General features: G+C 49.3%; 1 protein-coding gene across 1 annotated transcript in view; it reads right to left on the bottom strand.

The window, feature by feature from the left end:
* LOC119969922 (arrestin domain-containing protein 3-like) overlaps positions 1–24,447 on the bottom strand; it is a 58,725-nt gene that overhangs the window by 7,264 nt on the left and 27,014 nt on the right. The window contains exons 4-5 of the mRNA XM_038803893.1: positions 17,777–17,927; positions 13,209–13,311 (exon numbers count right to left, since the gene is read on the bottom strand). Of these exons, the coding sequence (XP_038659821.1) occupies positions 13,209–13,311; positions 17,777–17,927 (254 nt within the window). The remainder of the gene's footprint in view (positions 1–13,208; positions 13,312–17,776; positions 17,928–24,447) is intronic.

Genomic DNA, 24,447 nt, shown 5'->3' with positions numbered 1-24,447 from the left:
TCATCTGACGCGTCAGCCGTCGCTAACTTGGCTAGCGGGCTTAACAAAATTCGTTAAGCCCGCGATGCCGGAGTTCACGGCCGCGCGATGCTAGCCCCGACCGGGGAGATGAATCGGTTCCCGGTCCCGGGGGGGGGGGGGGGGGGGGGGGGGGGGGGGGAGGCTGGCGTCAAACGCGCCCGTTTTTGACGCCAGCTTCCCGATTTTTCGTAACTCGGGAGAATCGCGCCCTTTGTTTTTTTAGCTTGGGGGACAGCCAAGGAATGCAGAGAAACATTGCGAAGCAGTGGAAAGAGGCAGTTTGGAGGAAGCTGCGGAGACAAGGTTTGGAGAAAAGGCTTTGGACGTGAAGTCTGCTCTGGCAACCTTTGTGTTTTTTTAGACCACAGATGAAGATAATTTTCTTTTCCAGTAAGGACAGGACGGGGGGGGGGGTTGTAAAAGGGAGAGGGGGGGGAAAGAAATAATATTTAAAAAGCAGAACATTCTTGTCTGAAGACAAGGAAGAGGCTGAAACAACTGAGTGGAAGCAGCTATTTGAACATATTCAGCTAGAGTCTGAAGAGATTCTAACAAGAGCCAGAATTGGTTCTTTAGAGGGCAGCACGGTGACACAGTGGTTAGCACTGCTGCCTCACAGTGCTGAGGTCCCAGGTTCGATCCTGGCTCTGGGTCACCTTCCGTGTGGAGTGTGCACATTCTCCCCATGTTTGCGAGGGTTTCGCCACCGCAACCCAAAGATCTGAAGTGTAGGTGGATCGGCCATATTGCCCCATAATTGGAAAAAATTAATTGGGTACTCTAAATTTATTTTAAAAAATAAGTATCATAAAATTTCCAAGGCCTTTACGGCCGTTTTATGAACGTAAAACACACCTGGTCTGACCGTTTGTAAAAACGGCCGTTAAAGTCCCGATCTGGGGAACCATGGCACCGATTGAACGTTTGAACACGTATACAAGATGTAGAAGATTCTGGAGTAAGAGACTACAAGTCAAATCTAAGTCCGCTTCAGGCAGATTATTTTGAGTTATTGCTGAAAAGGGACACATGTTGTTGAAGCTTTCATCTTGTAGTCATTGGGAAAGGTGCAAGAATGTCAAATTTCAAAGGGAGTAACAATTGATACTCCATAAGAAAAGGATGTTGATTCATTGGCAAGTCAACTCTGATTGCTTGAAGCCATGGACACGCATCATAGAACTATGGACCCCTCATGTTTTGTTTAATTCAAAAAAGGGCACAACGTCTGGTCTTGTTCCTTTTGCCAGTAGGGGACAGGTCCTCGAGTATGACTACATCTAGCTTCTGGAAAGCACAAGTGTGCTACATTGTGAGCTCGACAGATCATCTTAAATTATTGTTTCCATAATAATGTTTTTAAAAAATAATCTTGATTCAAATTTTCACATTTTCACAAAAAAGAAAACAATAACAGAAAATTCTAAGAACAAAAAAAAACAGAACCCCCCCCCGCCGTAAATACAAAAGACAAACAATAAATTAACACCCGTCATTGGCAAAAAACGGATATTCAACACAAAACAAAACAAAGAGACAACCCCCCATCCCCCCGGGTTGCTGCTGCTGCTGACCTTTTGTTTTTACCGTTCTGCAGGGAGATCGAGGAATGGTTGCCATCTCCTGGAAAACCCCTGCACTGACCCCCTTAGAGCAAATTTCACCCTCTCCAATTTAATAAACCCCGCCATATCATTGACCCAGGCCTCCACGCTTGGGGGCCTCGCATTCTTCCACTGAAGAAGAATCCTCCGCCGGGTTACTAGGGAAGGAAAGGCCAGAACACCGGCCTCTTTCGCCTCCTGCACTCCCGGCTCCACTGCAACCCCAAATATTGCGAGTCCCCAGCCTGGATTGACCCTGGATCCTACCACCCTCGATACCGTCCTTGCTACATCCTTCCAAAATTCCCCCAGCCCTGGGCATGCCCAGAACATGTGGACATGGTTTGCTGGGCTCCCTGAGCACCTAATACACCTGTCCTCGGTCCCAAAAAACCGGCTCATCCTTGTCCCGGTCATATGAGCCCTATGCAGTACCTTAAACTGTATGAGGCTAAGCCTCGCACATGAAGCGGAGGAGTTCACTCTTTCTAGGGCATCCGCCCACGTCCCCTCCTCAATCTCCTCACCCAGCTCCTCCTCCCATTTATCTTTCAGCTCCTCCACCGAGGCCTCTTCTACCTCCTGCATCATAAGAACATAAGAACATAAGAACTAGGAGCAGGAGTAGGCCATCTGGCCCCTCGAGCCTGCTCCGCCATTCAATTAGATCATGGCTGATCTTTTGTGGACTCAGCTCCACTTTCCGGCCCGAACACCATAACCCTTAATCCCTTTATTCTTCAAAAAACTATCTATCTTTACCTTAAAAACATGTAATGAAGGAGCCTCAACTGCTTCACTGGGCAAGGAATTCCATAGATTCACAACCCTTGGATGAAGAAGTTCCTCCTAAACTCAGTCCTAAATCTACTTCCCCTTATTTTGAGGCTATGCCCCCTAGTTCTGCTGTCACCCGCCAGTGGAAACAACCTGCCCGCATCTATCCTATCTATTCCCTTCATAATTTTAAATGTTTCTATAAGATCCCCCCTCATCCTTCTAAATTCCAACGAGTACAGTCCCAGTCTACTCAACCTCTCCTCATAATCCAACCCCTTCAGCTCTGGGATTAACCTAGTGAATCTCCTCTGCACACCCTCCAGCGCCAGTACGTCCTTTCTCAAGTAAGGAGACCAAAACTGAACACAATACTCCAGGTGTGGCCGCACTAACACCTTATACAATTGCAACATAACCTCCCTCGTCTTAAACTCCATCCCGCTAGCAATGAAGGACAAAATTCCATTTGCCTTCTTAATCACCTGTTGCACTTGTAAACCAACCTTCTGTGACTCATGCACTAGCACACCCAAGTCTCTCTGAACAGCGGCATGCTTTAATATTTTATCGTTTAAATAATAATCCCGTTTGCTGTTATTCCTACCAAATGGATAACCTCACATTTGTCAACATTGTATTCCATCTGCCAGACCCGAGCCCATTCACTTAACCTATCCAAATCCCTCTGCAGACTTTCAGTATCCTCTGCACTTTTCGCTTTACCACTCATCTTAGTGTCATCTGCAAACTTGGACACATTGCCCTTGGTCCCCAACTCCAAATCATCAATGTAAATTGTGAACAATTGTGGGCCCAACACGGATCCCTGAGGGACACCACTAGCTACTGATTGCCAACCAGAGAACACCCATTTATCCCAACTCTTTGCTTTCTATTAATTAACCAATCCTCTATCCATGCTACTACTTTACCCTTAATGCCATGCATCTTTATCTTATGCAGCAACCTTTTGTGTGGCACCTTGTCAAGGCTTTCTGGAAATCCAGATATACCACATCCATCGGCTCCCCGTTATCTACTGCACTGGTAATGTCCTCAAAAACTTCCACTAAATTAGTTAGGCACGACCTGCTTTTTACGAACCCATGCTGCGTCTGCCCAATGGGACAATTTCTATCCAGATGCCTCGCAATTTCTTCCTTGATGATAGATTCCAGCATCTTCCCTATTACCGAAGTTAAACTCACTGGCCTATAATTTCCTGCTTTCTGCCTACGTCCTTTTTTAAACAGTGGCGTCATGTTTGCTAATTTCCAATCCACCGGGACCACCCCAGAGTCTAGTGAATTTCGGTAAATTATCACTAGTGCATCTGCAATTTCCCTAGCCATCTTTTTTAGCACTCTGGGATGCATTCCATCAGGGCCAGGAGACTTGTCTACCTTTAGCCCCATTAGCTTGCCCATCACTCCCTCCTTAGTGATAACAATCCTCTCAAGGTCCTCACCTGTCAGCCTCATTTCTATCAGTCGCTGGCATGTTATTTGTGTCTTCCACTGTGAAGACCGACCCAAAAACCTGTTCAGTTCCTCAGCCATTTCCTCATTTCCCATTATTAAAACTCCCTTCTCATCCTCTAAAGGACCAATATTACCTTAGCCACTCTTTTTTGTCTTATATATTTGTAAAAACTTTTACTGTCTGTTTTATATTCTGAGCAAGTTTGGTACACTTCCAAGATCCTCCCCTCTCCAACCCATACCCCCGAGAGCACCCTGTCCTGGACCCCACGCGGCGACAGCAGGGGGAACCCCGCCACCTGCCGCCTGATAAACGCCCTTACTTGCATGTACCTAAAGGTGTTGCCCGGTGGGAGCCTGAACTTCCTTTCCAGCTCACACAGGCTCGCAAACATCCCGTCTATGAACAGGGCCCTCAGCCTCCTGACACCTGCCCTGTGCAACTCAGGAACCCGCCATCAATTCTCCCCGGAACAAACCGGTGGTTCCCCCGTATCGGGGACCCCATCGAGGCCCCCACATCCCCCCTCTGCCGCCTCCATTGCCCCCAAATCTTGAGGGTAGCTGCCACCACCGGGCTCGTGGTATACCTCGTCGGAGGGAGCGGCAGCGGCACCGTTGCAAGCGCTTCCAGGCTCATACCCACACAGGATGCCATCTCCAGCCTCTTCCATGCCGCCCGCTTGAAAAAGGCCTTCGGGATAAGGATGGGGAGGCACTGGAACAGGAACAGAAATCTCGGGAGCACCGTCACCTTGACTGACTGCACCCTACCTGCCAAAGACAGCGGCAGCATGTCCCACCTCGTAAACTCCTCCTCCATTTGCTCCACCAGCCTTGTGAGGTTTAGCTTATGCAAGGCCCCCCAGCTCCTGGCCACCTGAACCCCCAAGTACCTGAAGCTCCTCTCCGCCCTTTTCAGTGGGAGCCTCCCAATCCCCCCCTCCTGGTCCACCGGGTGTACCACAAACAGCTCGCTTTTCCCAAAGTTAAGCTTATACCCTGAGAAATCCCCAAATTCCCGGAGAATCCCCATCACCACCGGCATTCCCCCCACCGGGTCCGCCACATACAACAATAGGTCATCCGCATAGAGCGGCACTCGGTGCTCCTCCCCACCCCGGACCAGCCCCCTCCAATCCCCAGACTCCCTCAGCGCCATAGCCAGGGGTTCAATTGCCAGCGCAAAAAGTAGGGGGGACAGCGGACACCCCTGCCTCGTCCCTCGGTATAGTCGAAAATACTCCGACCTCCTCTTATTCGTGGCCACACTCGCCATTGGGGCCTCATACAGCAGCCTCACCCAACTGACAAACTCGTCCCCAAACCCGAACCTTTCAAGCACCTCCCACAAGTACCCCCACTCGACCCTATCAAAGGCCTTCTCTGCATCTAGCGCCACCACTATCTCCGCCTCCCCTTCCACCGCCGGCATCATAATAACGTTCAAGAGCCTCCGTATATTAGTGTTCAGCTGCCTCCCCTTCACAAACCCAGTTTGATCCTCGTGGATAGCCTGCGGCACACAATCTTCTATCCTCGTGGCTAAGATCTTTGCCAACAACTTGGCGTCCACATTCAGGAGTGAGATCGGCCTGTATGACCCACACTGCAGGGATCCTTGTCTCGCTTAAGGGTCAAGGAGATCAGCACCCGAGACATCGTCAGGGGCAAAGCCCCCCGCCCCCCCTCACCTCGTTGAAGGTCCTAACCAACAGGGGGCCCAGCAGGTCTGCATAAGCCTTGTAAAATTCAACGGGAACCCATCCGGCCCGGCGCCTCCCCCAACTGCATGTTCCCTATCCTTTACCAGCTCCTCAAACTCAACTGGCGCCCCCAGACCCTCCACCCGTCCCTCCTCCACCCTTGGGAATCTCAGCCGGTCCAAAAAGCGCTCCATCCCCCCCTTCTCCGCCGGAGGTTCGGACCGATATAATCTCTCATAAAAGTCCCTGAAGACCCCATTAATGTCTAGACCCCTCCGCACCACATTTCCTCCCCGGTCCTTAACTCCACCAATCTCCCTAGCCGCATCCCGCTTACGGAGCTGGTGTGCCAGCATCCTACTCGCCTTCTCCCCCATACTCGTACACCGCACCCGGAGTCTTTCTCCATTGAGCCTCCGCCTTTCTGGTGGTCAACAAGTCGAACTCAGCACGAAGGCTGCGCCGCTCCCTCAGCAATCCCTCCTCCGGGGGCCTCCGCGTACCTCCTGTCCACCCTCACCATCTCCTCCACCAATCTCTCCCTTTCTCTCTGCTCCCCTCTCTCCCGGTGGGCCGAATGGAGATCAACTCCCCCCGAACCACCGTCTTCAGCGCCTCCCAGACCGTCCCCACTCGGACCTCCCCATTATCGTTGGCCTCCAGGTACTCTCGATGCATCTTCGAACCCGCCCCCTCACATCCTCGTCCGCCCAGCAGCCCCACCTCCAAGCGCCACAACAGGCGCTGGTCATTCTCCTCCCCCAGCTCGAGGTCCACCCAATGCGGGGCATGGTCAGAAATGGCTGTCGCCGAGTACTCAGCGTCTACTACCCCCGCAATCAGCACCCTACTCAAAACAAAGAAGTCGATCGGGAGTAGGCCTTATGCACAAGGGAGAAGTATGAAAATTCCCTGGCCCTCGGCCTCGCGAACCTCCAAGGATCCACCCCTCCCATCTGGTCCATAAACCCCCTCAGCACCTTAACCGCCGCAGGCCTCCTACCCATCCTAGAACTGAATCGATCCAGTGGCGGATCCAGCACCGTGTTGAAATCCCCCCCCCATTATCTGGAATCCGGCCCAACATGCGCCGCATGAAACCCGCATCATCCCAATTCGGGGCATAAACAGTGACCAGCACCCAGTGGCGTGCAGAGGGGGGGGCCGACGGTGCATGGCCCCCGGGCATCCATTGGATGGGGGCATCCAATCAGAGAAGGAAAAAAAAAAAAAAAAAAATTTTTTTTTTTTTTTTTTAATTTTTTTTTTAAAATTTAGATTACCCAATTATTTTTTTCAATTAAGGGGCAATTTAGCGTGGCCAATTCACCTACTCTGCAACATTTTTTGAGTTGTGGGGGCGAAACCAACGGCAGACACGGGGAGAATGTGCAAACTCCACACGGACATTGACCCAGAGCCGGGATCGAACCTGGGACCTCAGTTCCGTGAGGCGGTTGTGCTAACCACTAGGCCACCGTGCTGCCCCAGAGAAGGAAATAAGATAGTAATTTTAAAATTTCAGCGGTGATAAATCAATTTTTGGAGGCTCACCACACTGCAGAGGCAGTTGTTAGCCCTTTATTCCTTTAACATGGTGTACCCTTTCTGTCTAGAGAAAATGGTCCTTCTCCCCATCCCCCCCACACGCATGCACATGATGTACGTGGTGCAACCATCAAAAGCAACAAGCAGACGTGGCTGTTCGTTCCTGCGTTTCCTCGAGTCATAACTCGTTTTTTCTTCAGCTTTTTGTGCATCTAGATTAGTTCTTTTACCTACTCAGGTCAGTGAATAGCTCTAGAACAGGTTGCAACTACGGTTTTTATAGGTTTTCTGGCGATATTTAATGAAATATTTACGTGGGGATGTAGTAAGAGTGAAGCCTGGATGATCAGAGGACTGCTATGGCATTTAATCTCGGAATAGGAGACATTTATTCCTTAACATGCTAATATTCGAATACAGATACCACTAATTTGCAAGTCTATGATATAAATTGCACAAAATTATCAGTGGGAGAATCAGTGTGAAATTTGATACGAAGGAACAAAGAAATGAAATATGGTTTATCCGTCTGCAACTGACCGATTGTTTACCATTTACTTCCTATTTTCTCATGCGTCTTACGGTTTTTGAGAAAGAAAATGAAATGTTACGAGTATTCGTGTACAACCGAGTGGAGCACAGAACAGGAAAAAAAGAGGGCCGAGTCGAAGAAGAGTCCCATCAAGAGGGGCATTAGATGCATGGATAAAAAGAAGTAAAGAAGAAGTAGGAGAACCGTGGAGAAGTAAAAGATGATGTGAGTGGCAGAGAAGGATTTTTCAGATACGGATTCAGCTCGGTCAGAACGTAATACTCTCTCTCCTCAGTCTCGTTTCAGGATGATGATCCATGTGAAGAAAATAAAGAAGATATTTGCATATTTTTGCAAAGAAGCGATTTTGGCTGTTTGAAGAAACCGATCCAGATCATTTGAAGATGACAATATTACAACATGGCCCTGAAAGATATCAGAATAAAAGTGGTCCATTTGCTGAGAAGGATGGGAGATCATTTTCCAAACAGTGGTTTGATAAAGTTTCCACAAACGGAGAAATTGTGGAGAGAAAATGGTTGTTATACTCTCCATATCGGAAAAGCATGCTACTGTTTTGTTTACTTTTTGTTTTCAAAGGAGCATTTGTATGTCTGTGTCAAACTTTGGAAAGGAAGACGGTTTCTCCACTTGGAGAAAATTAAATTCAACAATACCTGACATGAGAAAAGCCACTTCTCATAGAGCTCACATGAGGGAATACCTGAACCTTGTAGTTCGACTCCATCATTCAACTACGATAGATGCTGAACTTCCAACAGCAAATGTCTGCTGAAAAGAAAAGATGGAAAGCTTATAACTGAACGGATTGTCGAGGTTATATCCTTTCTGGCAAAACAGAATCTGGCCTATCGTGGACATCGAGGAGAAGGAATATCTGGGTTATTAGAGCCAGGGGAGACAGTCAGTGAAATACAGGAAAACTTTCTAGCAACAATCAGACTTTTGGCCAAATATGATGACATCTTAGCAAACACTTGCAGAGAGGGAAAGAGAAACCAAAAAGTGTCACCTACTTGTCCAACAGAATTCAAAACGAAATAATCAATCTTCTTGGTGAAACGTGCAAGAAAAATATAATTTCCGAAATTAAGGACGCAAATATTTTAGCATAATGCTGGATTCAACTCCAGATATTGCCCATGAAGATCAGGTTTCTGAAATTCTGCGTTACGTTCCTATTGATGAAAACAGAAAAGTAGAAATAAAGGAGACATTTCTGGGATTTTTTCAAGTCACAAGAAAGATGCAGTCAGCCTGGTAAATAAAATTCAGGAAAAATTGGAAGAAGACAACATTTCCATGAATGACTGTCGTGGTCAAGAATATGATAACGCAGCAGTTATGGCTGGAGTGAGAGGAGGTGATCAACAAAAAATTCTTGAAGTTAACCCAAAAGCTGTGTTTGTGAACTGCGAGAACCACAGCCTCAATTTGTCCTGTGTCCATGCAAGTGAGGTGCAACCTGTTGTTATACTTTTTGGCATTCTAGAAAAACTCTACTTTTTTTCTTCATCTACTTCTCGTGGGAAGTGTTAAAATCATTTGTCACTCGGACTGTGAAAAGACAGTGTGACACAAGATGGAGTTCCAGCCATGATGCTGTGCAAGTAATCCACGAAGAGTGTGACAACGTTATTGCAAGCCTTCAACACCTGCTGGAAGGAGAATTTTCAAGGAAACTGAATCTGATGCAGGATCGCTACTGAACTCTATTCAACAGTTCCCGTTTATAGCTTTATTAAATTTTGGTACTCAGTTTTATCATCAGTGGATAAAGTCTCAAAACGTTTGCAGGATCCGAAAATGGGGTTCCATGAAGCTTCATGTGATCTGAGAGGTCTTATTCATATCTTGAATTTGAAGAATGACAAAATTATCCACAATGCAATAGATTTAGCCAATGAATATTGTCAAAATTGGGGAATACCAAGTGCACGAACAAGGAGAAGAAGAATAATGCCTGGAGAGTCAGCAAGAGATAGTGGACTGACGGCACAAGAAGAAATGAATAGAGTAATGGTAGAGATTGTGAACAGATTAAAAACTGAAATTGAAGACCGCAGTGTCCGTCTTCAAAGACTCAGTGACCGATTTTCTTTTCTTCTGAACTTGAATTCAGGAGTGATTGAAGATGAACAAGAAAGAGAGAAATTAAAAAAGGAATGTTCAGACTTTGCAAATTATTATGACAATGATGTGGCTGAAATTCAGTTATATGACAAAATTATTGATTTTGTGATGCTCCTTCGAGCTGGAGGGAATAGAGTTCCCCCGATCCTAAAGATGCTCTGGAGTCTTTACTGCAGTATGGGAGGGATGTCTTTCCGACGCTGTGTGTTTCATACAGATTACTGCTTACAATCGCATTTTCAGTCGCAAGCTGTGAAAGGTCATTTTCAAAACTGAAATAATAAAAACATATCTGAGGTCTTCTATGTCACAGGAGCGACTGACCAACCTGGCTTTAATAAGCATTGAAAAAGAATTTCTCGCAGCTGATGTAAAAAGCGAAGTAGTTCAGGTGTTTTGTGACAGGAGGTATCATTTGGGGAAAAGAACTTAATAAATTTGATTGATTTATATTAAAATCGAATAAAGCGTTTATTTCATGTTTCATCTGTGTTTATATATTCAAAATGTTTTCCTATCTCATAATATTTCTCAGTATATTAGGCCTTATACTTGAGTCTTTGGGGCATACAATCAAGATTTGCCCCGGGCATCACCAGACCTCTGCACGCCACTGCCAGCACCACCGCTCCCCTTGTAGCTTGCCGCTCACCATCACGTACCTCCCGCCGCTGTCTGGCACAACACTCGATGCCTCAAACGACACCCTCTTCCCCACTAGGATCGCCACCCCCCCCGGTTGTTTGCACCCAGCCCCAAATGAAACACTTGGCCCACCCACCCCTTCCTCAACCTGACCTGATCTGCCACCTTCAGGTGCGTCTCCTGAAGCATAGCCACGTCCGCCTTCAGCCCCCTCAGGTACGCGAACATGCGGGACCGTTTGACCAGCCCATTCAGTCCCCTCACATTCCAGGTGATCAGCAGGATCGGAGGGCCACCTGCCCCCTCCCCCGTCGACTAGCCATCACCCTTCCGTAGTCCGCCACGTGCCCGCGCGACAGACCGCCATCCTGATACCCTCTGCACACTCCAGCTCCTTCTTGGCCATTCCAGCAACAACCAGGTATCCCCCCCTCTTCCCACCGCCCCCCCCCCCAAACCCTCCCCCTCCCCCCACCCCCAAGCTAGGGCCCCCCTAGCTGCGTAACTCCGGTCATTGTACTTGTGTAAGTCAGCCGGCTCCTGCTGACCCGGCTGCTCCCGCCCCCCAATTACCCTCCCCAGTGTCCCCCAACCATTCCCCCAATGCCGACCCTGCCCCCTGCTTCTGCAGCACGGGAGAGAGGCCCGCGCCCCATCCCAAGCCCCGCCCCTGACCCAAAACGCGGGAAGACAGGCACATGACCCAACAGGGCCGCGAACCCCACCCAAACCTGTAACCAGTGAAATAATAAAAATCCCAACATGATATGAAAGAACACCCAAGTAAACAGATAACAGTCCCGAAAAGCAGAACAGAAAAGGCAAGACAGCGAAAAACAAAAAAAAAACATTGTCCAATAGAACCAAAAAGAGCGAAAGAATATCAAGGAGGACAAAGCCTCCGGGCTGCGTACAACATTCCCCAGCCCCCAGTCCTCAGTTCAAGTTCAGCTTCTCTGCCTGGACAAAAGACCAGGCCTCGTCCGGGGAGTCAAACTAAAGTTGGTGGTCTTTATAAGTGACCCACAAGCGTGCCGGCTGTAACAGGCCAAACTTGACCCCCTTCTTGTGGAGCACTGCCTTCGCCCGGTTAAACCCAGCCCTTCTCATCGCCACCTCCGCACTCCAGTCCTGGTAAATCCTGATCTCCGTATTCTCCCACTTACTACTCCTCTCCCTCTTCGCCCAACGAAGCACACACTCACGGTCGACCAAGCGTTGAAATTGGACCAGCACCGCCCTGGGTGGCTCGTTCGGCCCGGGCTTCCGCAGCCACACCCGATGGGCACTCTCCAGCTCCAGGGGTCCCCGGAACGACCCCGCACCCATCAGTGAGTTCAGCATCAGGACCACGTAGGCCCCCAAATCCGAACCTTCTAGCCCCTCCGGGTGGCCCAAAATCCGCAGATTCTTCCGGCGGGAGCGGTTCTCCATCTCCGCCATCCTTGCCAACCATTTCTTGTGAAGCGCCTTGTGCGACTCCACCTTCACCGCCAGGCCGAGGAGTTCGTCCTCGTTCTCCAAAGCCTTTTGCTGCAGCTCCCGAATCTCCGCCGCCTGAGTCGCCCTGAGCCTGTCCAGCGATGCCCTCGACGGCTCCAGGATCTCAGCTTTTAGTTCCTGGAAGGAGCGCAGCAGCAGCTCCTGCTGCCCTCGCCCACTGCTGCCACGCTGCCGGTTCCCCGCCCACCGCCATCTTGTCCTTTCTGCCTTGCACCTTCTTCTGCTGCAAGGTTGATTTTCTGTTCGTTCCACTTCTAGTCCAGCCCATCCACCGGCCGCCAAGCGCCGAGGCTGTGTTCCCACCTGGAGAAAAATTAAATCAGCGCCGTTGCGGACCCTTAAAGAGCCCTTGGTGAGATTTTCCAGTTGTTCCCTTTGCTGCTAGAATCCAGCTTTCACAAGGGCCCTCAAGTCAGCTTGAGGCCTCTAACACAGCCCTTCCACCGCCTGCATGCTGAATAGGCTTTGTCTCTGCTGCAGCCCCAGCCAAATCCTACACTGTTTCTGCAGGACTGGAAACCAAGAAACATATCATTCCTGGGTGAAAAAACTCCTCCTACATTCACCGACACTTTTTCATAAAAATTCCATTCCATATTGCTTAAAAAAGAGCTCTTTACTGTGATCTTAGCAGGAGCTGCCGTGTGTGTGACCACTCACTCCATGGTGCACACCGGAAGTCTATTTCCATAATTCTTAAGAACACTTGGGATTGTTCAGTTGGTGCTATCCAGTCAAGGAATCATATCAAAGATTAGGCATCATGTCCTGAGTTTTGCAAGCACAGGCCTAGTTGAGCAATTTTTTGAATTATTAAAAGTGTAGGGGATAATAATTCTCTGGTGCATTCTCCATGGAAATGCATTGACCAGAATTGGCTTGCCAACCAATTGGAACCCTTTTCTCTTGCAGTATAAACAGAGCTTCTTTTGAAATTTGGCATTCTTGCACCTTCTCTGACGAGTACAAAACAAAAACTTTGATAGCATGTCTCTTCTTTCACCAAAATAGGAGTTCCCTACTCCAAGCGACTATTTTGAAAAGCATATTACAAGAAAGGTGTCTCAATCACAGGTAGGTATATGGCAAGTATAGATGGTCTAGCTACTACAGGAAAGCATATCAGAAATTGTGTGGACTGGTAAGTGATTAATCAGGAAGTCCCTGTGTGTGCAAGGCTTTCAATATTAAGTTACTCTACACATTCGCAGTATCACAATTCCCAGATTTTTACCTGATGTGTAGCCCTGCCGTTCAATTTTGGCACTTAGGGTTATTGGTCCTGAGGCACAGCAGCAGCAACACACAGTTTTATCACCTGTAGCTACCTGTGGTGACTGGAAAAATCAATAGAAAGCACAGTAAATACTTCTCCTTCCATCAAAATCAACTCTTGAAATATCTAAAAAAAATCTCTGGCTATATAATTTTTAAATCAGGGTATTAACAATTTGTCCAGAGAAATTTATTACAGGCATGTTGGCCTTGATATTTATGGTGAAGTAGGGAGGGCGATGGGAAAAAAGCTGAGGAACCCAGCAAAGTTAGGAAGAGGTACTGATTAATTTAATGGCAGGCCGCATTGTCATCGTTTCTGTTTGACAAGTGTCAAATTAACAACCAGGCTGACTACTAACTGGAAAGCCAGGGGCAGGAGGCCACAATCCGGGAACTTTGGGGACATTTCCCAGCAATTAAGGGTGACGTGACAGCATGAGGGAAGTCAATGGGGATTGTGGCATGGAAAGGAAAAGCCAGTGCTTTGTGCTTGGAGATGGGATAAGGTCAACATTAATTGCAGCATAGAGAAAGGTTGGTGTTCTGGCTTGGAGGGAGGGCCCCAAAATGGAAATGCTATGATTGACAGAGGAGAGGTTGATGGCTTCCTTGACAGGCCAACTGGGGGAAGCATTCCTGCTTTTCTTGACCCCACAAGGAGGGCTTGTGCTGGGGGAGGAGAGGGACCAGCACCCGCTCTGGCGCCTGGAGGTGGGGATGCTGGCGGATGAGGAGGTGGCCGGGTGTTTTCGGGGGTGTATCAAGAGGTACTTAGAGGCCAATGATAATGTGGAGGGTCCGAGTGGGACGGTTTGGGAGGAATTGAAGGCAGTGATTAGAGGGGAGTTGATTTCCATCCGAGCCCATAGGGAGAGGGGAGAGCAAAGAGAGAGGGAGAGGTTGGTGGGGGAGATGGTGAGGGTGGACAGGAGATACGCGGAGGCTCCGGAGGAGGGATTGCTGAGGGAGCGACGTAATCTTCAGGTCAAGTTCGACTTACTGACCACCAGAAAGGCGGAAGCTCAGTGGAGGAAGGCACAGGGAGCGGTGTACGAATATGGGGAGAAGGAGAGTAGGATGCTGGCGCATCAGCTCCGTAAGTGGGACGCGGCCAGGGAGATTGGTGGAGTGAAGGATAGGGGAGGAAATGTGGTGCGAAGGGGGGTAAACATTAATTGCTGAACCCCCGGTGGAGGGGAGGGGGAATGGGGCTTTTTGAACAAGCTGAGATTTCTGAAGGTGGAGGAGGGGCAGGTGGAGGGGCTGGGGGCGCCGATTGAGCTGGAGGAGCTGGTCACTGGGATAGGCAGCATGCAGTCGAGGAAGGCGCCTGGGCCGGATGGGTTTCCGGTCGAATTTTATAAAATGTACGCAGACCTGCTGGGCCCCCTGTTGGTTAGGACCTTTAACGAGGCAAGGGAGGAGGGGGCTTTGCCCCCGACTATGTCACGGGCCCTGATTTCCTTGATCCTTAAGCGGGACAAGGACCCCCTGCAGTGGGATCATATAGGCCGATCTCACTGATAAATGTGGATGCCAAGCTGTTGGCGAAGATCTTGGCCACAAGGATAGAGGACTGTGTGCCGGGGGTCATTCATGAGGACCATAAGGGGTTTGTGAAGGGAAGGCAGCTGAACACCAATATACGTAGGCTTCTGAATGTTATAATAATGCCGGCAGTAGAAGGGGAGGCGGAGATAGTGGTGGCATTAGACGCAGAGAAGGCCTTTGATAGGGTTGAGTGGGGATACTTGTGGGAGGTGCTGGAAAGGTTTGGGTTCAGGGAGGGGTTTCTCAGTTGGGTGAGGCTGCTATATGAGGCCCCAATGGCGAGCGTAGCCACGAGTAGGAGGAGATCGGAGTACTTTCGGTTACACCGGGGGACGAGACAGGGGTGTCCCATGTCCCTCTTGCTCTTTGCATTGACAATTGAGCCCCTGGCCATGGCGTTGAGGGAGTCGGGGAATTGGAGGGGTCTGGTGCGGGGTGGGGAGGAGCAGAGTGTCACTTTACGCAGATGACTTGTTGCTACATGTGGCGGACCCAGTGGGGGGGAATGCCGGACATGAAGAAGATTCTCTGGGAATCTGGGGGCTTTTCAGGGTACAAGCTCAACCTGGGTAAGAGTGAGTTGTTCGTCATGCACCCGGGGGATCAGGAGGAGGGGATTGGTAGGCTCCCACAGAAAAGGGCATGGAGGAGGTTTAGGTACCTGGGAGTCCAGGTGGCTAGGAGCTGGGGGGCCCTACACAAACTTAACCTCACAAGTCTGGTGGAGCAAATGGGGGAGGAGTTTAAAAGATGGGACATGTTGCCGCTGTCGCTGGTGGGCAGGGTGCAGTCAGTCAAGATGACGGTGCTCCCGAGGTTTTGTTCCTGTTCCAGTGCCTCCCCATCCTTATCCCGAAGGCCTTTTTTAGGAGGATCAACAGGGATTTGTATGGGCGCATGGGACTCAGAGGGTGAGAAGGGTGTTGTTTTTGGAGCGGGGCAGGGATAGGGGGGGGGGGGGGGGTCTGGCACTGCCCAACCTCTGTGGGTACTATTTGGCTGCCAACGCAGTGATGGTGCGTAAGTGGGTAATGGACGGGGAAGGGGCAGCATGGAAGAGGATGGAGATGGCGTCCTGTGTGGACACGAGCCTGGAGGCGCTGGTAACGGCGCCGTTGCCGCTCCCTCCAACGAGGTATACCACGAGCCCGGTGGTGGCGGCTACCCTCAAAATTTGGGGGCAATGGAGACGGCATAGTGGAGAGGTAGGGGGCTCGATGGAGTCCCCGATACGGGGGAACCACTGGTTTATTCCAGGGAGCATGATGGCGGGTTTCTTAGCTGGCGCAGGGTAGGTATTAGGAGGTTGGGGGACCTGTTTGTAGATGGGAGGTTTGCGAGCTTGGGTGAGTTAGAGGGGAAGTTTGGGCTCCCCACGGGGAACATGTTTAGGTACATGCAGGTTAGGGCGTTTGCCAGGCGGCAAGTGGAGGGGCTCCCCCTGTTGGCCCTACGGGGTATGGGACAGGGTGCTCTCGGGGGTGTGGGTTGGAAGAGGAGGATTTCGGACGTGTACCACGTAATGCAGGAGGTAGACGAGGCGTCGGTGGAGGAGCTGAAGGGTAAATGGGAAGAGGAGCTGGGTGAGGAGATTGAGGAGGGGACGTGGGCGGATGCCCTGGAAAGGGTGAATTCCTCTCTTCTTGTGCAAGGCTTAGCCTCATACAGTTCAAGGTTCTACATAGGGCTCATATGACCGGGACGAGGATGAGCAGGTTCTTTGTGGGCGAAGACAGGTGTGCTAGGTGCTCGGGGAGCCCAGCGAACCATGCCCATATGTTCTGGACATTCCCAGCGCTGGGGGTATTTTGGAAGGGGGTAGCAAACATGGTGTCGAGGGTGGTAGGATCCAGGGTCGAGCCAGGCTGGGGGCTCACGATATTTGGGGTAGCAGTGGAGCCGGGAGTGCAGGAGGCGAAAGAGGCTGGTGTTCTGACCTTTGCGTCCCTAGTAGCCCGGCGGAGGATTTTGTTTCAGTGGAAGGATGAGAGGCCCCCAAGCGTGGAAGCCTGGATCAATGATATGGCGGGGTTCATCAAATTGGAGAGGGTGAATTTGCCCTGAGGGGATCAGTACAGGGTTTGTTTTAGACGGTGGCAGCGTTTCCTTGACTTCCTGGCAGAACGGTAGGAAATAGGCCGCGCAGCAGCAGCAACCGGGGGGGGGGGGGGGGGGGGTGTATGTGTTTGTTGGATATGCCGGGTGCTAATCTATTCTTCTTTTTGTAATTACTGGGGGAGGAGGGGGGTTCGTTTTTGTTGTTAATACTGTTTTATTGTTGATATTTTCTGTTTTTGATATTTTGTGAAAAGCTCAATAAAAATTATTGGTCTGCCCATGGTTGGCATGGAGGGAATAAGGGCCAAGGGCGGTGAATGGATAGGCATTAAGGTGGCATAAGGAGCCATGGGTGGCAGGCATGGGAAAAGTCCCAGAGGCCAACGGTTAGCCTTTTATACGGTTTGCCTCAACACTTGGCAGCCTGTGTGACCACCTCCAATTTGCACACAGGGGCGATAGGCCTAACCACATCCCATACACTTAGAAATTGTTTGCAGTTATATATTTGTTTACAAAATCTGTCAAACTGTAATATTCAAATAATTATTTTGGAGACAGCTTCCTCCCTCATGCCCTGCTTGCCCAACACCATAATCTTCAAGTTCTCCTCTAAGCCATCCTGACTTGGATATATATCACCATTTCCACAATGTCACAGGGTCACCGTGGGTGTATCTACATGGACTGTTACGATTCAAAATGACAACACACCAACACCTGCTCAAGGGCAATTAGGGATGAGCAATTGATGCTGGTCTAACCAGTGATGCACACATCCCATGAAAGAATAACAAAAAAGAGACAGTTATCAGGCAGTCATTTGTGAATGGAGACTCTGAGCACTGGTGCAAGCAGTTTGAAAATTGGCGTCTTGGGTTTACCAACGGCATCACATAATTCCAAATAACTTACCAATAGCAGTGGGGAGTTGATGTCAATCTGGTCATACACAGTAAATATTTCTTTCACTTTTATCCTAATTTTCCATGGCCTGTGCAATTTGGCTGTCATCCAATAGTTCACATTGCCATGAGCACCTTTGAAGGTGGCAGGAAGTGGCGGTCTGACAGGGAGAAAAGGCATCATGGCGCATCAGTGACACATAATAGACTACTAATCTAAATTGTTTAACATCAATAGAATAATGTGCAATACTACAGCTATCCAAATCAGTCTTGCAATGATACTAAGGGTGGGATTCTCCAATCTCGTCCGTTATGGGACCCGTTGTGAGCAAGAATGGAAAATGTGTCCTTCCATCCAAATCTCCATTCACTTTCAGCAGCATTGGAAAATCTCAGCCACAAAAGGCGACGGAAGATTTTGGCCTCGTTATTCTCCCTCCAATTGGACGTTAATACACTATCACCACTTGATTTTGCAGTTTACAATTCATTACATAGAAAACAAAATTAAGCATTGAAACAGTCCATGCTCTACTGGACTCTCTAACAAACTATTTCCTTATCCAGCTATTTAAGAATAACCCCTATTCCCTTCTCCTGGATATCCTTTGTCTCCATTTCCAGCTCAGCACTTCAAGATCACTCAAGTGTGGAGGGCTAATTGGAATGCACTTCTCTCTTTGATGTGGTTGATGTTTGCAAACATTGCAGATACTGCACTTAGTTACTCATGCATGAACGAAGCAAGGCAAACAGCTGTGCCTGTAGAAGCTGTTAATCACAGCCCACTAAGAGAAATGAATGAATGGCTTGCAGCACGGTAGCATTGTGAATAGCACAATTGCTTCACAGCTCCAGGGTCCCAGGTTCAATTCCAGCTTGGGTCACTGTCTGTGCGGAGTCTGCACATCCTCCCCGTGCGCGTGTGGGTTTCCTCCGGGTGCTCTGGTTTCCTCCCACAGTCCAAAGATATGCAGGTTAGGTGGATTGGCCATGATAAATTGCCCTGAGTGTCCAAATTGTCCTTAGTGTTGGGTGGGGTTACTGGGTTATGGGGATAGGGTGGAGGTGTGACCTTGGGTAGGGTGCTCTTTCTAAGAGCCAGTACAGACTCGATGGGCCGAATGTCCTCCTTCTGCACTGTAAATTCTATGATAGCTAAATAGGAGGGTTTCAAACACAGGTCACTTTTTATCTTTCCAGGAATGGACACATGAAGCTTCCTCTAACTGAACCAGCAGGTGTATGCCCAGGTGGGTGTTACAAGTGATCTTTTTCAGGACTGCTTTGTAGCTTCCAGAAAGGGGTCTCTTTCTGGGAGAGGCGTCCCTTTAGTTAGAGGGTCTTTGGGGGGGGGGGGGGGGGGGGGCTGTCCTTTATTTAGGGGATTCCTTTAGTTGGGGAGTCTCGGGGGGGGGGCATCTATTCAGGGGGGTTCTCCCTATTCATGGAGTTGCAGTGAGGCAGGATCCCCATCTAATAGGTTTCGGGTGGGTGGGGGGGGGGGGGTGGCTCTTGTGTGGACTTAAGGGGTTACCCCCTTGGCCCATGGTAATATCCACCACTTCAGGGCCACACTGGTAAATATCAGTATTAATCTGCGTCCAGATGACTCCCATCCCAGAGGACTGGAGAATCAAGGGAACCCAGAGACTCTGGTGCGAGCTCGCTAAGTGGATGCAAATGGATCATTAGACCCATTTTTCATCTATTAGCATCCTGCCACTGGTAAATTCTGCCGCTAACGAGGGGAGGGAGCATTGCGGTTGGTTCTATGCCCGGCGTGAAGCTCAATTTTGGCCGGATGCCCGATTATCCGCCCAATCGTGATCTATGTGCCGGTGTTGCGGGGCGGTGATTCCAGCCTTTATTCTATGTGACGGTTTTATTGAGGGCCAAATATAAGCTTGTGTGACAATAATTAACTGCATAAGAGTGATGTCATATTCAAAGGGTGATGTCATTTAATTTCCATGACCCTTCATGCCTTGTAATCTCGCCCCTGTTTGCACCGCTCCTCGCACCCTGCTTGCGCTGGTGACATCACTGACAAGCAGACGAGCGGAGCTGGAGTGCATGTTGGTTCCCGTCCTACAGTAAGCCTGGTCTCCAGTCGTCTCAGATCTCCCTGTCACTGGGCCAAGCCTCGCTCCATTGGGACTGTGTGGTGGTTGGTGTGCAATGCCGGGCAGCAGGGTAGCATGGTGGTTAGCATAAATGCTTCACAGCTCCAGGGTCCCAGGTTCGATTCCCGGCTGGGTCACTGTCTGTGTGGAGTCTGCACGTCCTCCCCCTGTGTGCGTGGGTTTCCTCCGGGTGCTCCGGTTTCCTCCCACAGTCCAAAGATGTGCGGGTTAGGTGGATTGGCCATGCTAAATTGCCCGTAGTGTCCTAATAAAAGTAAGGTTGGGGGGGGGGGGGTTGTTGGGTTACGGGTATAGGGTGGATACGTGGGTTTGAGTAGGGTGATCATGGCTCGGCACAACATTGAGGGCCGAAGGGCCTGTTCTGTGCTGTACTGTTCTATGTTCTATGTCTATGCACGCAGAGACATCTTCCACCCCAACCTCACCGAACCCACCCACCCAAATGAATTTTGGGACCTGCAATGTCAGGGCCCTCATGGACAACCCTAATTGCAACAGACCTGAACGTCACACTACCTTCATAGCCCAAGAACTCTGACGCCACAACATTGACATCTCTGCCCTGAGCTAGACAACTGGCAGGAGACGGCCAGCTTTATGGACAAGGTGGTGAATATCTCTTCTTCTGGAAGGGCAAACCAGAAGAATAAGAAGAATGCTATCTCTACGGGGCTGGCTTCGCCGTAAAAAAGGAGTTGGTCGGACATCTCAACAGACCCCCTGTGGGGTGAGCGAACGACTCATGAACTTACGGCACACCCTGGCCCAGAAACAGCACATCACAGCCGTCAGTAGCTACGCCCCAACCTCAGATGCAACGTCGAGACAAAAGAGGTGTTCTATTCCAAACTCGATCAATCGCTGCAACCCAAAGGGAGACAAGCTGATTTGTCTCGGTGACTTCAACGCTGGAGTCGGGAAGGACACAGACCTTTGGAAAGGCATGGCAAATGGAGTCCTCATCCTGACAAAATGTTTAGAATATGGCCTGGTCATCACAAACACCCTGTTCCGCTAGAGGGAACAATAATAATAATCTTTATTGTCACAAGTAGGCTTACATTAACACTGCAATGAAGTTACTGTAAAAAGCCCCCAGTCGCCACATTCCGGCGCCTGTCCGGGTGCACAGGGAGAATTCAGAATGTCCAAATGGCATCGCCCCCACTCCCAAGCATTGGCTCCTAATAGACTATATCATCATCAGGGCATGGCAAGAGATTGCAAAGACGTCCGCATCATTCACGCCGTAACCTGTACCGGCGACTGCTGGACTGAACGCCGACTAATCTACTCTACCGTCTCCATCACCCTGGCCCAAAACTGACACAGGCAGAAGCTTTTCTGCAGAAATTCAATGTTGCTGGACACAAGGACCCCGAGAAGAAAGCGCGACTCAGCCGGTGCCACACAGCTAACCTGACAACCAATGAATCTGAGCCGCAGAATGTCCACAACGCCTGGTCCGTACTAAAAGCCACCATAGTCAGCAACCTGCGAGGAGACGCTTGGACTCTAGATCAGGAAACACCAAGATTAGTTCGATAAGAATTATCAGGAGATCCAGGATCCCCTTGACCACAAGCGCAAGGCATTCCTGAACTGGCAGCTCCAGCAAAACGCAAGTGAGAAGAAACAAGCCTACAGCCAACTGAAAGCTGAGTTGCAACAAAGAACCTGTGATGTAAAGAACAAATGGTGTGTACAAAGGCCGCAGGAGGCTTAGCAACTCACCACCAACCATGGTGTGCACGGCTTCTTTACCACTTTCAAAACCATCTACTGCCCGAGTACCCAGAGGCACATCCCACAGAGCCAAAAGCGGAGACGTGCTCATCAAAAAGAGGCAGTCAATGCCCGCTGGAGAGAGAACTTAGAAGACCTCCTCAACCAAGACACAGCCTTCAACACAAGCGTTCTCGTCACCATTCCGCAAGATGCTACCCGCCACCATCTCAACGCAACCTCAGCTCGCCACAAGGTTGAAAAGGCCATCCGTCAGCTGAAGAACAACAAGGCCTCTGACGCAGATGGAATCCCTGCAGAAGTACGAAATTGCGGCGGAGATGCACTCGACAAGAATCCACAACCTCATCACCCTTGTCTTGAAGGAAGAGCACATGCTGGATGACCTCAGAGATACCCAGCCCTGGGTCACAGTCTGTGTGGAGTTTGCACATTCTCCCCATGTCAGTGTGGGTTTCACCCCCACAACCCAAAGATGTGCAGATTAGGTGGATTAGCCACGCTAAATTGCCCCTTAATTGGAAAAAAATAAATAATTGGGTACTCTAAATTGTATTTGAAAAAAGAGATACCTGAATTGTGACCATCTTCAAGAAAGGAGACTGGTCTGACTGCAGAAATTACATTGGGATTTCCCTATTCTCCACCACGGGAAAGGTAATCACTGAACCTCAACCGCCTCCTCCCAGTCACTGAAGAGCTTCTCCCGGAGTCGCAGTGCAGCTTCCGCCCATCAAAAGGCTCAATGAACATTATCTTTAGCACCCAACAAATCCAGGAAAAGTGCAAGGATCAGCATCAACCTCTGTCCATGGCCTTCTTCGATCCTGCAAAGGCCTTCCACTCTGTCAACCGTGAGGGATTGTGGAACATCCTCAAATTCAGCTGCCCCCAGATATTTGTCACCATCCTCTGCCAGCTCCATGATGACATAAAGCCGTGATCCTCATGAACGGAACCACCACCCAATAAGTGTGTAAACTGGAGTCAAACAGGGCTGCGTCATCGCACCAACACTCTTCTCCATCTTCCTGGCAGCAACACTCCACCAAGTCGCTGGGATTGAGCTACATACTGGACAAGCAGAAAAATGGTTCAACCTCAGATAGCTCTAGGCTAGAACCACGACCACCTCAACCTCGAGCTGCAGTACGCAGACAATGCCTATATGTGCACATTCAGGGACCGCGCTACAAACCAGCATCAACACATTCACCAAGGTATAGGAGAGAAAGGGCCTCAGACTAAATATCTGGAAAACAAAGGTTCTCTACCAGCCCGCTCCTGCCACACAAATCTGCCCCCCCCACCATCAAGATCCACGGTGAGCCCTTAGATAATGGGGATCATGTACCATTACTCGGGAGCCTCCTCTCAGTGCAAACAGACATCGATGACAAAATTCAACATTGACTCCAATGCACTAGTGCAGTCTTCGGATGCTTGAGGAGTTGAGTATTCGAAGACCGAGACTGAGACCTCAAACCCAGCACCAAGCTCATGGACCAAGCCATGAGCCCCGTATGCATCAGAACATAAGAACATAAGAACTAGGAGCAGGAGTAGGCCATCTGGCCCCTCGAGCCTGCTCCGCCATTCAATTAGATCATGGCTGATCTTTTATGGACTCAGCTCCACTTTCCGGCCCGAACACCATAACCCTTAATCCCTTTATTCTTCAAAAAACTATCTATCTTTACCTTAAAAACATGTAATGAAGGAGCCTCAACTGCTTCACTGGGCAAGGAATTCCACAGATTCACAACCCTTTGGGTGAAGAAGTTCCTCCTAAACTCAGTCCTAAATCTACTTCCCCTTATTTTGAGGCTATGTCCCCTAGTTCTGCTTTCACCGCCAGTGGAAACAACCTGCCGCATCTATCCTATCTATTCCCTTCATAATTTTAAATGTTTCTATAAGATCCCCCTCATCCTTCTAAATTCCAACGAGTACAGTCCCAGTCTACTCAACCTCTCCTCATAATCCAACCCCTTCAGCTCTGGGATTAACCTAGTGAATCTCCTCTGCACACCCTCCAGCACCAGTACGTCCTTTCTCAAGTAAGGAGACCAAAACTGAACACAATACTCCAGGTGTGGCCACACTAACACCTTATACAATTGCAGCATTATCTCCCTCGTCTTAAACTCCATCCCTCTAGCAATGAAGGACAAAATTCCATTTGCCTTCTTAATCACCTGTTGCACTTGTAAACCAACCTTCTGTGACTCATGCACTAGCACACCCAAGTCTCTCTGCACAGCGGCATGCTTTAATATTTATTGTTTAAATAATAATCCCGTTTGCTGTTATTCCTACCAAAATGGATAACCTCACCTTTGTCAACATTGTATTCCATCTGCCAGACCCTAGCCCATTCACTTAACCTATCCAAATCCCTCTGCAGACTTCCAGTATCCTCTGCACTTTTGCTTTACCATTCATCTTAGTGTCATCTGCAAACTTGGACACATTGCCCTTGGTCCCCAACTCCAAATCATCTATGTAAATTGTGAACAATTGTGGGCCCAACACGGATCCCTGAGGGACACCACTAGCTACTGATTGCCAACCAGAGAAACACCCATTAATTCCCACTCTTGCTTTCTATTAATTAACCAATCCTCTATCCATGCTACTACTTTACCCTTAATGCCATGCATCTTTATCTTATGCAGCAACCTTTTGTGTGGCACCTTGGCAACATGGACAATGTACAGCAGACACCTAATCCTTGGAGAAATACCACCAATGCAGCCTCCACAAAAATTCTGCAATTCCACTG

This window comes from Scyliorhinus canicula, chromosome 8 (assembly GCF_902713615.1).
Source record: "Scyliorhinus canicula chromosome 8, sScyCan1.1, whole genome shotgun sequence".
NCBI lineage: Eukaryota > Metazoa > Chordata > Chondrichthyes > Carcharhiniformes > Scyliorhinidae > Scyliorhinus > Scyliorhinus canicula.
Note: the sequence above shows the minus strand (reverse complement) of the source record. Positions and strands in the feature narration are given on the sequence as shown.